This window comes from Trachypithecus francoisi, unplaced genomic scaffold (assembly GCF_009764315.1).
Source record: "Trachypithecus francoisi isolate TF-2019V2 unplaced genomic scaffold, Tfra_2.0 Lachesis_group2, whole genome shotgun sequence".
NCBI lineage: Eukaryota > Metazoa > Chordata > Mammalia > Primates > Cercopithecidae > Trachypithecus > Trachypithecus francoisi.
The window spans coordinates 73,670,530-73,688,462 of NW_022681465.1; the positions used below are offsets into that span (position 1 = coordinate 73,670,530).

General features: G+C 39.4%; 1 protein-coding gene across 3 annotated transcripts in view; it reads right to left on the bottom strand.

Moving 5' to 3' along the window:
* DAB2 (DAB adaptor protein 2) overlaps positions 1–17,933 on the bottom strand; it is a 52,786-nt gene that overhangs the window by 2,362 nt on the left and 32,491 nt on the right. For 2 of the 3 annotated variants that reach the window (XM_033179437.1, XM_033179436.1), the window contains exons 5-14: positions 16,379–16,510; positions 15,785–15,865; positions 15,035–15,061; positions 14,736–14,789; positions 14,243–14,305; positions 8,569–9,222; positions 7,398–7,560; positions 2,554–3,183; positions 1,902–2,011; positions 927–997 (exon numbers count right to left, since the gene is read on the bottom strand). In XM_033179437.1, the coding sequence (XP_033035328.1) occupies positions 932–997; positions 1,902–2,011; positions 2,554–3,183; positions 7,398–7,560; positions 8,569–9,222; positions 14,243–14,305; positions 14,736–14,789; positions 15,035–15,061; positions 15,785–15,865; positions 16,379–16,510 (1,980 nt within the window). In that variant the 3' untranslated portion in view covers positions 927–931. The remainder of the gene's footprint in view (positions 1–926; positions 998–1,901; positions 2,012–2,553; positions 3,184–7,397; positions 7,561–8,568; positions 9,223–14,242; positions 14,306–14,735; positions 14,790–15,034; positions 15,062–15,784; positions 15,866–16,378; positions 16,511–17,933) is intronic. The other variant, XM_033179438.1, reaches the window with a different exon arrangement.

Sequence of the window (17,933 nt, forward strand, 5' to 3'; positions counted from 1 at the left end):
CAGTCATTGTAGAACTGGAGTTGAGGGAAAATGATCCAAATGCCTATAAGCTCAATCTTATTGTTCTTACCACATTTAAGATATTTATCTATTAAAAATAATTACATTCTAGATGGGCCAAATCATAGTTTAATAGTCCTGTTTGGATGAGACAAGATTGGCAAAAAAAGGGTTTTTTTTTTTTCATTATTTCTATTGTTCTACCCCTACCAGCTGCCCTACCTGCTCTAAAATGGGGAGCGCCTTCTTTTCCCTACTAAATTCAGTCTTTTGAGATCAGAACAAAGTTGCTGTCACCTTCTGTTGAGAAAGAGTTACACTGAGCCCTCCCAGGGTTTCAGCTGAGGGTGATCCTACCTAATCACTTTCTAAGATAAAGTCCATGAGACAGAAGAATCAACCTTCAGACTCATTTTGAGCTCCTACTGCCTATGAAGGAGATCTTTAACAGTTGTTAAAACTTTTAGATCTAATACTATCAAGAGGAGTAATGATCATAATCTGTTTTGCTGACTTGTACGGTGGCTTCAGAAGATCTTCAGAATCCGAACCCTTTATAGGAAACCAAATTATTACTAGGTTGTTTTGCAATCACTTCAACATGAAAGTTAAAAGGTTAGAAACCTGTGATGTGTTGTTTTGAGTTTTACTTCCCACACAGAACTGAAAAACCAAAAATGAGATAAGATAAAAATCCACATCCCCAAGGGTTTATTACTATTTTTTGATGTGTTTAGGAATTCTGTTCTTAAGTGCCCAGCCAAGTCATTATTGAATGATCTAAGTACAGATTTCCACATTGATTATTCCTCAATTATAGATATTTACCCTCTTCCCAATTCTAAAATTAAAATTTCACTCTTTACTCCATGTCATCCTTTCTCACAAAAACCCCTGAGATAGACTTATTAGGATCTTCTACTTACAGAATTTAGGCAAAAGGATTTCCAAATGGATCCCTATATATCTCAGAAGATACAGGTTGAGGAGAAGCCACCTAAGAAGATAAATCATCTAGTCAATAAATACAGTTACAGTCATAAGAAAAAAAATTTACAATGAAGACTTCCAAAATTCTTTTAAAACTCGCTTAGGTCATAGGCCAATCGGCCAATCAAACATTATATGGGGCTTACAGTGATCTGTTTCCATCTGCTTGCACATGGCAGTGTATATTATTTATGTGAAAATCAAGGTTCAGATGCATTTCATTTGCCTCCCCTAAATGGGAAGTATTATTTTTATAAGCTATAGAAATATTATTGGAAAATTAAGAACTTACATTTTTGAAAGGTTTTCAAGATGGTATTTTGGCTCAATTTTCTCCCGAAATGCTTTCATGGGTCAGGTTAAGTGAGATATGAAGGATGTTTTCTATGTGATATTATTTCTCAAATTCAGAAGATAATAGTTCTTGTGCAAATAATCTTTCTCCAGTTTACATCAATGTTTATACTGTGAAGGTTCTTGGTGACAAATCTTAGTCAAACATGTTTTACCATCAAAATGTTATTATAGCCAGGTGCGGTGGCTCATGACTGTAATCCCAGCACTGAGGGAGGCTAAGGCAGATGGATCACTTGAGGTCAGGAGTTTGAGACCAGCCTGGCCAACATGGCGAGACCCCATCTCTACAAAAAAATACAAAAATTAGCCAGGTGTGGTGGCACGTGCCTATAGTCCCAGCTACTCAGGAGGTTGAGTCAGGAGAATTGCTTGAACCTGGGAGGTGGAGGTTGCAGTGAGCTGAGATTGCACCACTGCACTCCAGCCTGGCCCACAGAGGAAGACTGTCTCCAAAAAAAACAAAAAAAGCTATTATAAAAGCAAGGTTAATTCAGGAGGCCGGAGCTCTATGTGGCATGTACATTGGAGAACAGCTTCTAATGGTTGATACTTACAGAGGCTTGTGATGAACCAAAAGAATCTTTAAAGAAAGGGTTCTCAAATGCATTGTCAGCAGATTTGGTAACTGGCAGGGAAACTTGTCTGGGAGCTGGCTTTGGTGGTTCTAGAAGGCAAAAAATCCAGGGAATCAGTAGACAAGCTTTCCCCAAATATAGGCCAGTCCCCGAGTCAGCTTATCTTTGAAATTTAGTTCCATACTTTTGAAATTTACATCCGTGGAACAAAAATCAACACCAAATACTAGGTATCCCAATAATTATTATCCCTCTCAGAAGAGAAAACTATGCATATTTATCTGAAGTGGAAGAGATTCAGAATCCCCTCATTTAAAGCTTTGGAACATGGATGACGCCTTATTATACAGCCCTCCAAGAGCCACCAGTCATCACATTTCAATAGCTCATGGCAGCCCTTTTAAGATTTATCACTAGAGGGCAGCATTGGGTCAGTCCTCAGAAATGACTAAGGTAAACAGTTATCACCAAAAGGTAAATGGTTAAGTTGTCTCCATAACCCTTGATTGCCAACAGAAGCAAAAGCAAGGCTATTGATGGGTGGGAGAGGGTTCATTTGGGGGACTCATTTAGGTTCATGTGGCAGTGGAGATAGTTGTTGGAACAGTAGGCAGAGTGGTGAGTGGCTTACCATTGATCTTATTCAATAGTTGATTAGCATCAAAGTCATCGTGGTCTGCATTCTCCTGAGGAATGCCAACCTTGCTGTTGAAATAACTGGAAAAGGCACTCGAAGTCCCAGAAGGAGTCTGCTCTCCCTTCCGCGCAGGCACAGCAGGTGGCTGCCGCAGTTGGAAATCCTTAAACATTTCTTTCACATCCTTGATCTCTTTATCCCCAAGTGGGTCTAAGGCAGTGAAGGCATCACTGGAGATGTCCCTGGGAGGGCCAGCTCTGGGAGGTGGCTGAGGAGGAGTGGCCAGGAGAGAGTGCATGGACTGGGGCTGAGTGGACACAGCAGGAGCTGGAAAAATATTGCTCTGAAAAGGATTCCCCAAAGGGCTTGTTGTTGACCAAGCATTGGGTGCCACAGATGCAGAAGGGCCCCAGACAACAGGCATTGGAGGGGGAGTTGAGGCTGCAAAGGGTGAAGGCTGATTCCAACCTGGAACAGCTGGACTTGTACCAAAAATGACGGGCTGACCAAATCCTGAAGGTTGACCACCCATCATGGCTCCGGGAACAATGGAAGGGGACTGATTGAAGACTAAAGATGCTGTGTTCCATGGTCCTGCCTGAGGGAGTGTGACAGTTACACCACCTGAAGTAAGAGGAAGAAAAATACTTATCAGGAGCCAAGCTTGAAGAAGATTCTTGAATTTCAGAGAGCACAACTCTCTGGGAAGTCTCGATGCAGCTAACACCTCCACCGAGTCCTGAGGCTGATGTGGGAAGAATAAAGACTCTGAGCGATTAATCACTGTAAAAGTCAGCCAGCTAATCTGTATAGTGAGCATTCAAATGCTGGTTGCATTTTGAGGCCCATATTCTTCCCACCATGTCTTTTTAACTTTCCTCATTAGAAGGGTAATACAGTCCATAAGTACCTACTCATCAAAAAAATAAGCCTTTGTCATACAGACACTAGTTGTCTGATACGTTACAAACAACTAGAACAGAGCCTGTTAATAGCAGGAACTTATTTGTTAAGTGAATATATTGTTATGCACGAACCATGCTGATTATGATGTAGTTAATTAAGATAATCCATTGGACTCTCTGAGTCACAGATTTGATCTTTTTATTTGGCAACTGGCTCATGTCTGGAGTCTTATGGAAACCAGCGGTCACACATGTGCAGAAGACCTCAACATGCTTGCATCCTGAAGAAACCATTTCAAAGTTTCTCCACTTTTTAATGCTGCCAAGGCTGATACAGCTATATACATAAAGGGAAGATGAAGTTTGGCCAATGCCAAGGGAGTTTTAGGCGTTTATATATAAAAATGGAAGAAAGGATGTTATCCTAGGAGGACTGTTCCAAATAAAAGTGCTTCCTGCCATGTGCCATTCACTAAACCTTGCCAGAAGTTAGAACAGAAAATTCAAAAGAGGAGAGAGGACAATGGGAAACAAAAATCTTTCAAGGTAACTAATGGCCTGCGTCAGGGCATCTGATCTTTGTGGTGAATGACTCTGTCTCCTGCGACCTTGCTATGTCATCAGGAATTCGTTAAATCGCCAGAATCCAGGTCTCTCCAATGATGGCCTCTGATTCTTGAGAGGCTCACTGCCTGCATCTTGTTCTAATATACAGGGTGCTGTCTTTCCTGCCTCTTTCCAAGTGCATTAATGATTCAGTTAAACTGTCACCGCTAACAATGAAACCTAAATTCAGCCTCATATCTATTAGTGGGTGATGCTTTGCTCTTGAAATCTACTTGCTTTGAGCTTTGGTGCATGGCATTCTTTAGTTATGAAAGTTTTCTTCAGACCTGGGTTAGGGATATTTACATTTTCAAGAGGGAATACTTTGAAAATGGTGTTTAGGAGTGATGGAGCACGAGATTCTATCTTTGAGCTTCGTCTGAGACATTGGTATTACCTGACTCCATTTTCATCATGCACGCTGGCCATCTGGCCATGGGCACACATGGTATATTCACAGAGAGTGGTGGGTTTCAGAACAGGACATTTCACTTAATCAGTATGCTTTTTGGAAGTGAGGAAATTGGGTGCAAGGATATTAATTAAAATTCAGAAGGTTATAGTCTGGTGGTAGGGACTGAAAATCAGGCGCACTGGCTCTAAATCTGACACCCCATTCTCCTGTTCTGTCTCCTTGGCAGCAAGGCATGGGGCAACTTTAATTTTCAAATGCTATGTTAATTCAAACACTTATTTCACAGATACAGAAATTAGACTTCATTTTCACTGAAGAATATACTCCTTTCATAACAAATGAAGAGAAAGTTCTCTTATATTCTACAATACAGACTCTAAAAATGGGTTTAGTTTGAACAAAGTTGTTGCTCATATTTTAAAACACGCTCAGTTGAATTGTATTAACAGAAGCCAGATCATTCACTAATAATTTCCACCAGTTAGATGTGCAAAAAGGAGGGTAGAATTTTGTCATCTCTTATGTTAGACAACTTGTCTTCACTTAGGAAAATATCATATTAGTGAGAATGGTATTCATAAAAGAGAAAAAATTAGGGCTGGGGGCAGTGGCTTACTCCTGTAAACCCAGCACTTTGGGAGGCCAAAGTGGGAGGATCACTTGAGCCCAGGAGTTCAGAACCAATCTAGTTAACTTGGAGAAACCCTGTCTCTACTAAAAATACAAAAATTAGCTGAGTGTGGTGGCGCATGCTTGTAATCCCAGCTACTAGAGAGGCTGAGGCACAAGAATGGCTTAAACCTGGGAGACAGAGGTTGCAGTGAGCTAAGACAGCACTGCTGCACTCCAACCTGGGTGACAGAGTGAGACTCTGTCTCAAAAAAAAAAAAAAAAAAAGAGAGAGAGAGAGAGAAATATTACATTTGCCAGGAATTCAAGGCTTTCTCAGTATATACTTATACCAGTCTTCATTCCTACCCACCAAATTCCCCACATTGTGTTTCAACACATTTAAGGCCCAGCTGGACAAAGTAGGGGCAAGGACTAAGGAAAAAGGGGACATGGGTATAGAACATTAATTTTATTACCTTCTGAAGCTACATTAAAATACAAGGAAGTTGAAACTGAGGGCTCAGCTTTCTACAATACCCTCTCCCCACCCCCCAGATCTCCAGGGGAGACAGTTCCCCAGCTGGGTCTAGCGGAAGCCAGACCTACAACCTTCCATGGTTTGGCTGAGGATCCCTGCTAATGGACAGGGACTACACTGTAGAGCTCAGTTTGAGTCCCATGTCCAAACTTGGAACAATCATCAGTATTCTGCAGTTGTATACCCCAAGGCCTCCATAGGGGCACCTAGCCAAAAAGCTTCACTTCGTCTGAATAAATAAACAGTTATAGGGTCCAGCTGTATTTTCAGGCTGACTTGTTAAATATTGGCTGCAAAAATTCTTAAGGGCATTGATATTAGATACAAAGCTCTGTGATGTGATCTCGCTGCAGACATTGCATTGCAAGTACTCTGGTCTTCTGTGAGGGAAGGGTACCAACCAGCTCCACTTGGGGGTGCAGGGAAAAGAGCAACGCAGAAAAGGAGAAACCCCCAAGAGACATGAAGTCTTTAGAGAGAGCCTCTTGATGGGGTAAATGCGAACAGAGACCTGGGACAAGCTGGCTTTTCATACCCTCACGGATTTCAGCCACTCAGCAGTTGAGTAACAGTCCTCCTCTGGCCACCCTATTCTAGATATGATTAAATAGACTTCTTGTAAAAGAACCAAAATATTTTCCTTTGTAGGAAAACAACAGAAACAGAGAGGAAAACAAAACAAAACAAAAGAAGGATCCTGATGACTGACTGCAGGAGGCAGAGAAAGCCAGGATCCCTGGTCAGATTTTATCAAAGGAGAGGAGAGTCCTTCCTCATCTACAGTCCTCCACCTCCCAAGCCAGAGTCCATTTGGAGTTTGTAGACGTGCCAAGAGCAGAAAAATAAAGAGTCCACAGCAGGACAGCAAAAACTATTGTCAGGGTTTCTGAAAACTGTACCATGGAGTCTGAAAAGAAGTATAGGCTATGGACAAAGAATAGCAAGGCCAGCCCTCAGTCAAATGGACTTTCCCACTGTCCTACCATAGAGTTATCAGCAGCTCACACAAGCTAATGACACATTTAGGAATTAAGAGCATCAATGCATCCTAGGTGTCTGATAAAATTCCACATCTTCCCTTATTTCTCTGCTTTTTTCAACTTTGGCTTTCTAGGACTTATGTTCTAGCTTCAGTAAAACACTCAAGCTAGCCAAAATATTGGCAAGGAGCTCCTATGGCAGAAGCGTTCAGAGACTGATTAGGATGTGTGCCTGATCTACTCTTACCATATGCCTAGGAACACAGCTGGGCCCAGAACCTAGGACTTTCACTCTGTGACTTATTCTTGCTTCAGACTTAACTTATATCCTTCTTGGGCATATATTCCTGCTAAGAGGGCTATGTGTTGAAAGGGCATAGGTCTTCGATCTATTATGGTAAAAGACATGGAAGACATGCATGCTGCTACAGTTGACAGACAAACCTCTCTTATGTCAACCCTGTTTTGTTACTGAAGCTGGTCTGAGTTTAGAATCCCTTACAATTGTCTCTCAGGAAACCATGACCAGTTGGTTCAAGTAATTACAATACTGAAAATGAATGTATTGTCTCATGCTGCCTTGAGGAGCCAAATGTGAGTACAAGTCAAGAATATCAAATGGGTGTGGGGTTGTATAGGAGTAGAAGTGAGAGAAGGGCTCCCTGGCATGCTCAAATCTTATGCTGTAGAACCCTCTAGGAGTATGAAATGTCTTCTGATGCATCATCATTTTATGAGCAAAAGCAAAAGAGTCATACTTAATTTTATCTCTAGGCACCTACCTAGACCCGCCAGGGGCCCCCCTGGGGCAGGAGCACTTGTTTTGAAGAGATCCAGAGGGTTGGGCTGCAGGGCTGTAGGTTGTCCTGTGGGTGATGTCTGGCCTGAAGGTTCTGAGACGGGAGGAGCAAAGATGTCTGATGCAAGCAAGTCATTGGCCGAAGACTGACAGGACAGGGAGGGAGGGAGAAGCCTTAGTTACTCACTAACAGTGAAATACAGCTTCATTTTGTCTCCTACTCTATACCCCAATTTGAGAGCCACAAAAAGGAAAACTTTTTTCTTGACAGACGAACAACAACAACAACTACTACTACAGAAAAAGAGTCCTCCAAAAAGACACAGATTCCTACAATGGACGGACTACTGAGTCTTAGTGTCTGATACTACCTAGGGCTTGCAAAGTGAAATCTACTATACTCATTTACACACTCACATTGGTCTGGTCTCATCAGCTAAATGCTTGAAGCTGGGGAAGCAAGTGTGTAAAAGGGGCAACCACCAATAAGCGTCCTAAATATTTTTGATCATTCCATTGGATTTTAAGTCAATCTACATAGAGATCATAGGGTCTTAATCCAGGCAAGCCTTCATATTCTTAGGAGAGGTAAAAAAAAAAAAGACACCTATGGGAATTGCATTTTAAGCTGCTCTTAAATAAAGCTGAGATCATAGTGGTAATAGTAAATACATAAGCTTTTTCTAAGCTTATGTGTTTACTCAGTATTTAAAAGAGGAGATAAGCTCGAGAATTTTACACCACCACCATGGACATTAATGTAATATGATGGGTGTGCAGGGCGTGCGTTAGTGTCAGGGAAGAACAAAGGGAATCACAAGGACTCTCACCCTCCCAACCCAGAGCATGATGATCAAACTTACCAGAGGTATAGAAGCATAGCAGCATTAAAAATGGAAAAACTTGTGTTTAGTTTAATCATAAGTGACAAGACATGCACACGGAAAGCAGGGTGTGACAAACACTGCTGAGAAGCTTAAAAATGGTGGCAGTTAGAGGAAAGTACTCCTGGAGAAACAAAGCGCCTTATCCCACCTTCTATTTCACAGCCACACAGGAAACTACGAGAGCAGCAGGAAAGAGAGCTTGCATCACACCACCCTTTGGTACCGAACATGCACTCTGCTAATGGATATGTGGAGAAGACAATTCACCTTAGCAGTCCTTCTGCCTCTTCCTGGTTTGGTACTTTGTGGAGGTGGGATAATGGCTATGGAGTCATGTGGTGAGGACTGGACAGAGCTTTCCAAGTCCTGCTTTACGCCATTCTGTATGGACAGTCCTTTGGGAGGGCTTCCCACAAAAGGGTTCGGGGAGGATTTGACAGAGAAGCCATTCTGTTCTCTTTCAGATACCCCATTTTGAGTTCTCACTGCTGGCTGGGTTTGCGAACTCGAAAAGGGCCATGGGCCTGCCTGAGCTTCCTGTTTGCCAGTCCGGTTAGAGATCTGGTCAAATTGCTGACCAAAGTAGTCAACATCACCATTCAGGGGCCCATTACTCAGTGGAGGAGATGAGCTACTCAAATTCTCTTTCTTCTGATCTGGAGATTTGAGAGAATCAAACGAAGAAGGTGTCGATTGGTCTGGCTGTGTGAAAGGATCATCACGGAAAGGATCAGGATTAGGGGTGGGAAAGAAGTTGAGATTGGCAGAAAAGGCATTTTCAGGCAAGAAGGATGCCTGAGGTTTTGGTCGAGGAAGAGAACAGGAGGTGATGCCGTTTGTTAAGAATGGATTTTCTCTTAAAGAATTCTGATTGGTGTCGATTTCAGAGTTTAGATCCACTAACAGGATATCTTTGCTTTCCTATCACATTTGGAAAGAAAAAAAAAGAAAGTGTTAGTTCATGTTGTGACTTCAAATGAGAAAATTACATAAGATGACTAGGATTATCAGAATTTCTATTTAAATTTGGTCTTGATAAACCAGTTGCTCATTACCTCCTTCCATCAACCCCTGTAGTCCATTACTCCCTAGCTATAGCCTAGGTCCTTTCTATTCCTCCCCAGTATCATGCCCTTTTATTTAAGTCTCAACATCATTAGGTGAAATCTTACTGTTGCTTACTTCATGTCTCTGCTCACCCTGGTTCACACATACAGACTGGCTTAATTCATTATGAGCACTGTTTCAATTTGTGACTTTGAAAGTCTTGAAGGGAATTGATTGTGAGTTACTTTAAATGATTATCAAAGTATGTTGAGCTTGAAAGTAAGTGATTTCAGAAGCCTAGCTCAGCTTCCTACCTGATATACACACAGTCTTCTCTATTGTACCCCCCAGAGTCATGTAGGATCATCTCTCTAAATGAGAACATTCATTAACTAATACATTCATATTTTATAGTTCTGGTTGTGATGAAATTTAAGGTCAAATGCATTTCCCTAAAATCGGTCCAGTTCTTTCCGCTAGAGGTGGGAGAGAGGCTTTTCCTTTATGTCACGGCCTTCAGGTATGCCTCTTAATATTAAGGCTCTTGCTGAAGCCGATAGCCAAGTAGGATCTCATCCTCATCATCCCAGTCTCTCCTCTGGACTTACCCTTTTTGTCTATGTCCTCTGAAAGAGCTGAAAGGGACACTCAATACTGACCTAATTTAGTCAATCACACATTAAGATCTCTTATTTGTACATCTTTTCATAACATTGCTTAGAGTTGCCTGTGTTGTGACAGTAATCTTATCTATTTAGTGGTTAAAGTCAACCAAAAACTGATCTTTAATTTATATACAGTAGTCCCTCCTTATCCTCAGGGAATATGTTCCAAAGCCCACAGTGGATGCCTGAAACGGCACATAGTGCCAAAACCTATATACAGTATATTTTTCATATATATACACATGATAAAGTTTAATTTATCAGTTAGGCACAATAAGAGATTAACAACAATAATTAATAATAAAATAAAACAATTATAACAATATGCTGTAATAAAAGTTATATGAATGTGGTCTCTCTGTCTCTCTTCTCTCAAAATATCATATTGTACTGTACTCACTTATTTTCAGACCAAGGTTGGCCATGGACTTATTTTCAGAAAGTGAAACTGCAGATAAAGGGGAACTATTGTACAAGGTAGAGACATGGGTTTAAGAGTTAATTTGAAAGACATATCGAATATATGGCCCTACTAATTCTATCCCCTCTCTGTCATTTCTCTGGTCTGTCAATTTTTTGAATTTTCAACTGTTCAATAGAAATTTCTCAGCTTAAAAGCAGTAAATTTGATGAATCCGACATGTCTTTATTCCAGTAAAAGACAGAATTATAACTCACCCTAGGACAGAACTTTCATACTGACATCACTTCCTTCTGCTTGACTTTGATCCATTAAATACTTAACTATGCTACCCAGAGAAGAATATAAATGATAAAAAATGCCTCGCGAAGTAGAAGTTATAGTAGTTACCTTGCATTATCGTGGGCAGAATACTAAATATTTTGGTCATTGGAAAAAAAAAAACAACTTCAAGGGAATATAAAATTTGCAAACTAGTGAATACAAAAGGGTTCAAATAGAACTCCTTGGCTTTTAAAAGAAAAAAAAAATACCCAATTTTTTAGAAAATTTAAGTCCTATTTCATGGCCACAAAAGAGGCAGCAAAATCAGACCTAAATGGTATTCTACCTTTTGGATTTCTTTACTGTGAGGCATAAAAACACAGTTTTTATAAGCCAAAGCCAGGCTTTCTCTTTATAAAATAAGAATTTGTCACAAGAAAGAGCTTATAATTAAAAAAAGATTTAATCAGAGAAATGGTTTGGAAGAGCTATTAATCTAGGGATCTTTACACAATCTAAAGGTAGGATAAAATTTATTACAAAAGCTTGTGATTTCAATATTTATTTATTTGTTTTGAGCCACCTCTGGGTTAGAACAGTTGAATGTTCACACTGGTACAGTTCTCCTTTTCAAATACTTCAGAAGTCCTTAGGACACCAAACAGGAGCCACAATGTTAGACTTCTGAATAGTCACCCTATAAGTAAAATGTATAAGGCTCTCCTCAGGCTGGGTTTGTTATTAATCCAAGATTAAAAGTGTAGTTCACAGACTACAACTGAGAGGCCAAAGGCTCCTCATCCACCCCCTTGGTCAGAGCCTCATTCATTCTTTGTCGGACTGTCAACACTGCATCCGGTAGGCCACAGTTTGAGCACCTGAGCCTCAGGCACTAGAGATATGGCAGTAGGTTACAGAACCTACTCGTAGGGAGCTCCAGTAAGTGGGCAGAAATCCTAAGTTCCATAGCCTAGCTCTTCTCTGGGTGGCTAATCTCACCTAACCATTCCAGTTTGTCAGACTGAGGACTTCCCTACTCAAAGCCTTCAGTGTCCTCCTGCTGCTCCCTATATTAAAATAAGCCTCCTTAGGCCAAATTTTCATGATCCACAATAAGACCCACGTTGTTTCTAGCCCAACTACGAACCTACTTTCCTACACATATCAAAGACCCAACTCAAATTCAGATTCTTTACAAAGTTTTTGGCATTGATTTTTCTGTCTGCACTTTCCCTGTACCCACCCATGTTATCTTAATGGCATATATACAAGGACATAAGTGACACTCGTGCTTTGTATCCTGATCCCATCCCTTGTACCAGATTTAATTTCCTTGATCATAGATCATGTCTTATATTCTTCCCATAGTAACTGTGCTTTCAAGTGGTTAAGTTGTTAAAGTTACAGAATATGGGTTTTTATGTTTTTATTTTTCTTTTCTTCTTTTGAGATGCACTGTGGAAGGATAATGCTCAAGGGGCTTGCCAATAAAAATTCCGTTCTAGGGGATACCACATAGCTTGCAACATGAGCATTATTTCAAGTTCATAAAACTTTTCTGTATAAATTTGAGGGGAGTGACAACCATCTAGGACCAATAATAAAGTCAAGACAATTTAGATTTCTTTCTCTCTTTACATGTTTCAAAGCAATTGTTGAAAGAGTTGAATATTTTTAAACATGCTGGCTTTGCCAAGTAGAGATAAATCTATTTTTGACCTATGACTATAGAGTCAATGGATAAGAACATGTTGTCAAAGCTTAACCAGCACATAATTAGATCTGTTAGCCTTCCTTTGGTTATCAGAGTATATATTTTGATGGCATTTTACTTTATTGTTAGTTTAACTAAAAATTGAATTCCTATAAATAAAAAATTTTTAGACTGCATAAAGTCTAATGAAAATGAGACTGAAGTTTATCCATGTTGTTTTCCATTTCCGTTTTTAGAACATTCTGGAAGTCTACAGAAGTAGATTATAAGGCAGTACTTCCTTGCCTGTTTCACTGGAATTCCACTTCATATCTTGAGTGCTTTGCTCTCTTTGACTATTACTGATTTATTTTGAAGAAAGCATCACTGATGGAGGAAAGGGCAAAGTTGACTACAAATCAAAAGGACCTCAGAGTTAGGATGGATCTGTCAGGATAATCTAGTCTAGTATTTTAAAAAGTTTATCCTCAGAACTATAGCAAACATTATGAAGAATGTAAGGTTCTATAGGCAAGTGAGTTAGGGCTCAATGCTAAAATGAATATTAAACAGGCTTCTCTTTTACAGGCATTTTAGAATGCTACCATGCATTGTGATACTCATTTGGTTAGGGTCAGAGAAGAATGCATGAAGTCTCTACTCCTCTCCATCTCATTTGACCTGAAAGTTTTATGCAGTGAGGATTCACAGGCCTCGAATTCTCTGCAGAACTCTGAAGTTAGAATTTTACCCAATCTTTGATCTGTTGCTTGAACTCCTGTAACTTTGGTCACGTAGGCTTCCATGATAATTTCCTGATGCAAGGGAGTCCTTTCTAGACATTGCCCCCCATTATTCTAGACTAATTCTCTTTTTGTGTTTATTGCCTTCTCATCTTTTATGTTCAAATCTAGAAACTCACTTCCTCAGAAGCATCATCTGAATTTCTGAACTAGATAAATACCCTGTAAGTAACATCAACTGCTAACGATGTGATTAGTTTTAGTGTTGGGCTCCCTGCCGGAGAGTAAATTCCATGATGTCATTGATGTTGTGCATCTTACTGCTATGCCTTGCAAATAGCGGGTGCTCAGGAAACTGTTATATAAATAAAAGAAGTTGCAAGAAGTAATTCAAAATGTCATGGACATGAGGTATGTTTTGGAAGGTCTGAAGACTTAGGCGTAAGCCTTGAATCTGGACCTCTTTCCTGCTTTTTTTTTCTTCTACTTCTTCTTCTTTTTCCCTGAACCACCATTTTTTTTTTTTTTTTTCAATTTGTAAAGGAAAATACTGTTCTATTCTTATAGGGTTGTTACAGATCATTCAATATTGAGCAGACTGGATATGGTATGAAATCCTATGACAATAGGGAGCTTTCTAACAAGGACAAGCTTTGGTGGAATATAACTGAGCCTCTTGTTTGTTTTAAATCTTACTTCAGACCAAATTTATGCTGCTAAATTGCAATTGACAGAATGCAAAACAAATGAAGAGGCCAGGAGGCTTTATGATTACCCATCTAACAATCATACTTTCTTCAAGTAGGCTTATTCAAGGACTATTACTCAGCTCCTCCTTCTAATCCTAAGTGATACCATGAAGGACTACATTGCTGACCTATTGTTCAGGTTTAACCTGTAAGCAATATTAATATAGCTGAATTAGTATGGATAGGCTCCCATGGTGACTTAAGATTCACATTTATTCTAAAAACCATTGACACTTCATTTGCAAAAATCAACGGTCACCTTCCAAGTTTCAATGAGATGCTTAAGATTTCTGGTTATTGCCAATTTGAGTTATAGATGTCATTTTTATTACATTGCAAATTTAAAAACAAACACTTACTGTTGGACTATTTAGGTCAGGAGGTGTAGACATGTCCCCAAACAAATCCATCTGGTCAACACCCTTAAAAAAGTATTTGAATTAGATTCAGATGTGTCTACTATAAAAAAGATTACTTTGTATATTGTTGTGATCATTTGTTTCCTAAAGTTTAGGAAAGTAGTTGTCACAATTTAATTTCCATTTAATTAATAGATTTCATATTCAGCTATTTAGGTCAAGAAGTGTAGACATGTCTCAAATCTATCTTGTCCACATCCTTTAAAATGTTAGATTAGATTCATGTGTGGCTACTAGAAAGATTACTTTTCTAATCTTTTTTTGACTACTTTTGTATATTGACATAGATGTTACAGTAACATTTTGAAAAATAGTTGTCTCAACTGAATTTTCATACAGATTCAATACAGATTTGGTATCAGCAACATCTACAGGAAGTAGAAACCACATTCAGATAAATAAGAACTGTCAAACATCACATATTAGTACATACCAATTTCAGTTTGTTAGTTTGGTCATCTAGAATCATTAGGGCCTCACTCCCATTCTGAAAAGATAGCAAATATTTAAGGATTTAGTTGAGCTTTCTCTATAAAATGTATTTGTCCACAGTGTTACCTTACTAAGCAGCAATGGTTTTGGTATTCGTCTTTTAACTAAACATCTTTCATGATCAGAGTGGTCATAAACACATAGTAATAAGTGAGGTGGTAAGAGTGGTTGCGCAGGTAGCAAACAGGGGCTTACGCGCATCACACACATGATTAACAAGAAGTAAAGATGCAATTTTACCTCAACTGCTTTGTTGGCTTCCTCTATCTAAAAAGAAAGATACATATTCAGTGATCTTTGTATTCATAGTGAAAGGGAGTTAAATACAAAAACAAGTATGCCTGTGGTTCACAGACATAAGGCAAGAATAAGTCTCGTATATTATTTCTGCCCTCCATTCCCCTCCCCTTTTCATATCAATATTAGGTTTGAGTAGAGGTACTGGATTTAAACTTGGTTGTCCTGTATATTTCCTAGAATTAATATGAATCTTGTAGAGAGAAAAAAAATAAAAGCCGGGGGACTGGAGATTAGAAGTGCCTAACCATAAAAATCTATCCATTGCCCTACTGGGAAGAATAGACAATACATATAGAAGCCAAATTTTCAGATAGATCATATTTATACATAATATTAAACATAGTCCTGAATACAATTTTAAGCTTGCTTGTTTGTTTTTTTGAGACAGACTCTCGCTCTGTCGCCCAGGCTGGAGTGCAGTCTGACTGCAACCTCTGCCCCTCGGGTTCAAGCAATTCTTCTTGCCTCAGACACCCGAGTAGCTGGGATTACAGGTGCCTGCCACCACCCTGGCTAATTTTTGTAGTTTCAGTAGCGATGAAGTTTTGCCATGTTGGCCAGGCTGGTCTCGAACTCCTGACCTCAGGTGATCCACCTGCCTCTGCCTCCAGAAGTGCTGGGATTACAGGTGTGAGCCACTGCACCAGGCCAGCTTTAAATTTAATGGAGCATTAATCAGGTAGTACTTGCCTTTTTCTTTTCTTCTTCCTTTTTCTTTACATTATAGATAACTTGAAAAAGGTCTTTAAGATCAACAACTAATGGTTCAGCCTGCAGCAAGGGAAAGCACTGTTATCAGTATTTTAATTTTAGTATTTTATTTCCTTTGTCTCCCATCAGTTATAATTCATACTGGGATTTTTTTTAATCTTAAAACTCCTTACTTCCCTCCCCTGGCTTATTTATAGGGGATCACCACCAACCCAATCCTTACCCTTAGGTACATAAAGGATAGCAGGGTTAAAAAGTATTTAGACAAAATAAGAGGTATCATGATCATTTTCGAAGTCCTTTAAGGTTTCTGAGAATAATTCACCATTGTTCTGAAATCGGTATTCACTTTATAAGAAGGTCCATTCTCACAATCCTGTGCACACAGTAGTACACGGCTATCGATGACATTTTTTAAAGATTCCACAGGCCAATAAAAATAGTCATTATCTGAATCATTATTTAGCCCTCCTACATCCAATTATTTCCAGTAAATCTTCTAGTTGAGTGACAGACACTCCAATGTCCAATAGAGGACAAGTCCCCAGGTCTATGTCAAGACTTAGAGCTCACCTGTTGCCCAGTTTTTATGGCAAAAAACTGATGTTGGCCCTCTCCTCCACACACGTAACCAAATGCCCGGTTGTCTGTCACATCACGGGCAATGAAAGAAATCTTATTTACTGGATGTTCGTGCTCTATTACCTTAAAAAAACAAATAAAGAGTAATTTATTAAGAAAACCAGAATCTATTTGCAGGCTAGCACACCTAAGCCTCAGACACATATATGAAGACATATATGAAAAGGTTAAGCCATTTGAAGAAAGGTTAAAGAACTAAAAAGTTTCTGGTTGAAGGCTAAAGCATTACTCTTGCTAAAAAGGGCTTCAAAAGAAAGAAGAATAGAAAACTAAAGTGGGAAGAATGTTCCTCCTTAAAATATTGATACTTTACTCTCCCTGCTTTAAAGACATGATGCCATATAGCAAGGAATGACTGAGGATTAGATGACCAAGTGAAGAGGAGACATTTAGCCCTTAAGCCAAGTCAAATAGGCCAACTTTCCCAACTCAAACACAAACTTAAATGAACAGCATAACTAAGCTAGAGGAGTGTTCACAGGGATTCATTGATGATGGCTCAGAGTGGCCAAGGAACCATCCTATGTGTTATTGGAACAGTATTCCCAGTATATTCTGCAGGATACCAAATACTGTCATTGAGTATTTCTCAGCCTCACCTAGACAGTCTAATACATAGTAACATAATGTAGTAATAATGACATTATGTTAATGACATAATGACTATGTCATTAACCAGGAATTATAAGGGGTGGGGACTTTATTGGCTTAGCAGTGTCTTTTCTTCTATTTTTCCCTCCTTTCTCTTGATCCTTTCAAGCAGGTAACAAGGTTCAACTCTTCAGGGATATTTGTAGGTGGCAGAGTGTGTCTCGGCTTTTGGTCCTGAATGTCTAAGGCCACCGAAAAAATGTTATTATCTTAGAAAGTTTGAGGAGAGAGAGAAGGGTGAGAGAAACATGCCACCTTTCTCTGATGGGCTTGGGAAAATAAGAGTTGAGAAATAAAGGCGACTGATGAAGAGAGTGGTGCCTGAGGACCCCAGCACCAGCAGGCTGAGTGGGGTCCACTAGGGTGCCAGGGCCCTAGGTTTGCATAGTAGATAATAGGCACTCTAGAAAGGGATGAACAGTAACTGGAGGTCTCCCCACAGTATCGTGATGCAAGAGAGTATTTTATAGCAATGGTAATGAGCCACACACATTTTAAAATAAATCACAGAAGGCTTGACATATGATAAATAGCTTTCTGATAAGGCTTAAAAACAAAGCAAAATAAGTAAGACTGTTCATAAGCGATAGAACAACAGGAACCAGCAAAAAATAAACAAGGTTACATCTGTGAGGTGAGAAGGCAGGGAAAAAATAAATAAAAAGAGGTAGATGTGTTACAGGTGAGGTTCTAGCTTCAGGTTAGCTGGTAAGTTCACATGTAACCAATACATAAAAGTGTCACAAACTAGGGGTTAAAATTAATCTAGTTCTGTATACCTGAGGTCAAAAAAATATATATATAAAGTTTTACTTTATAAATTATATATATATTT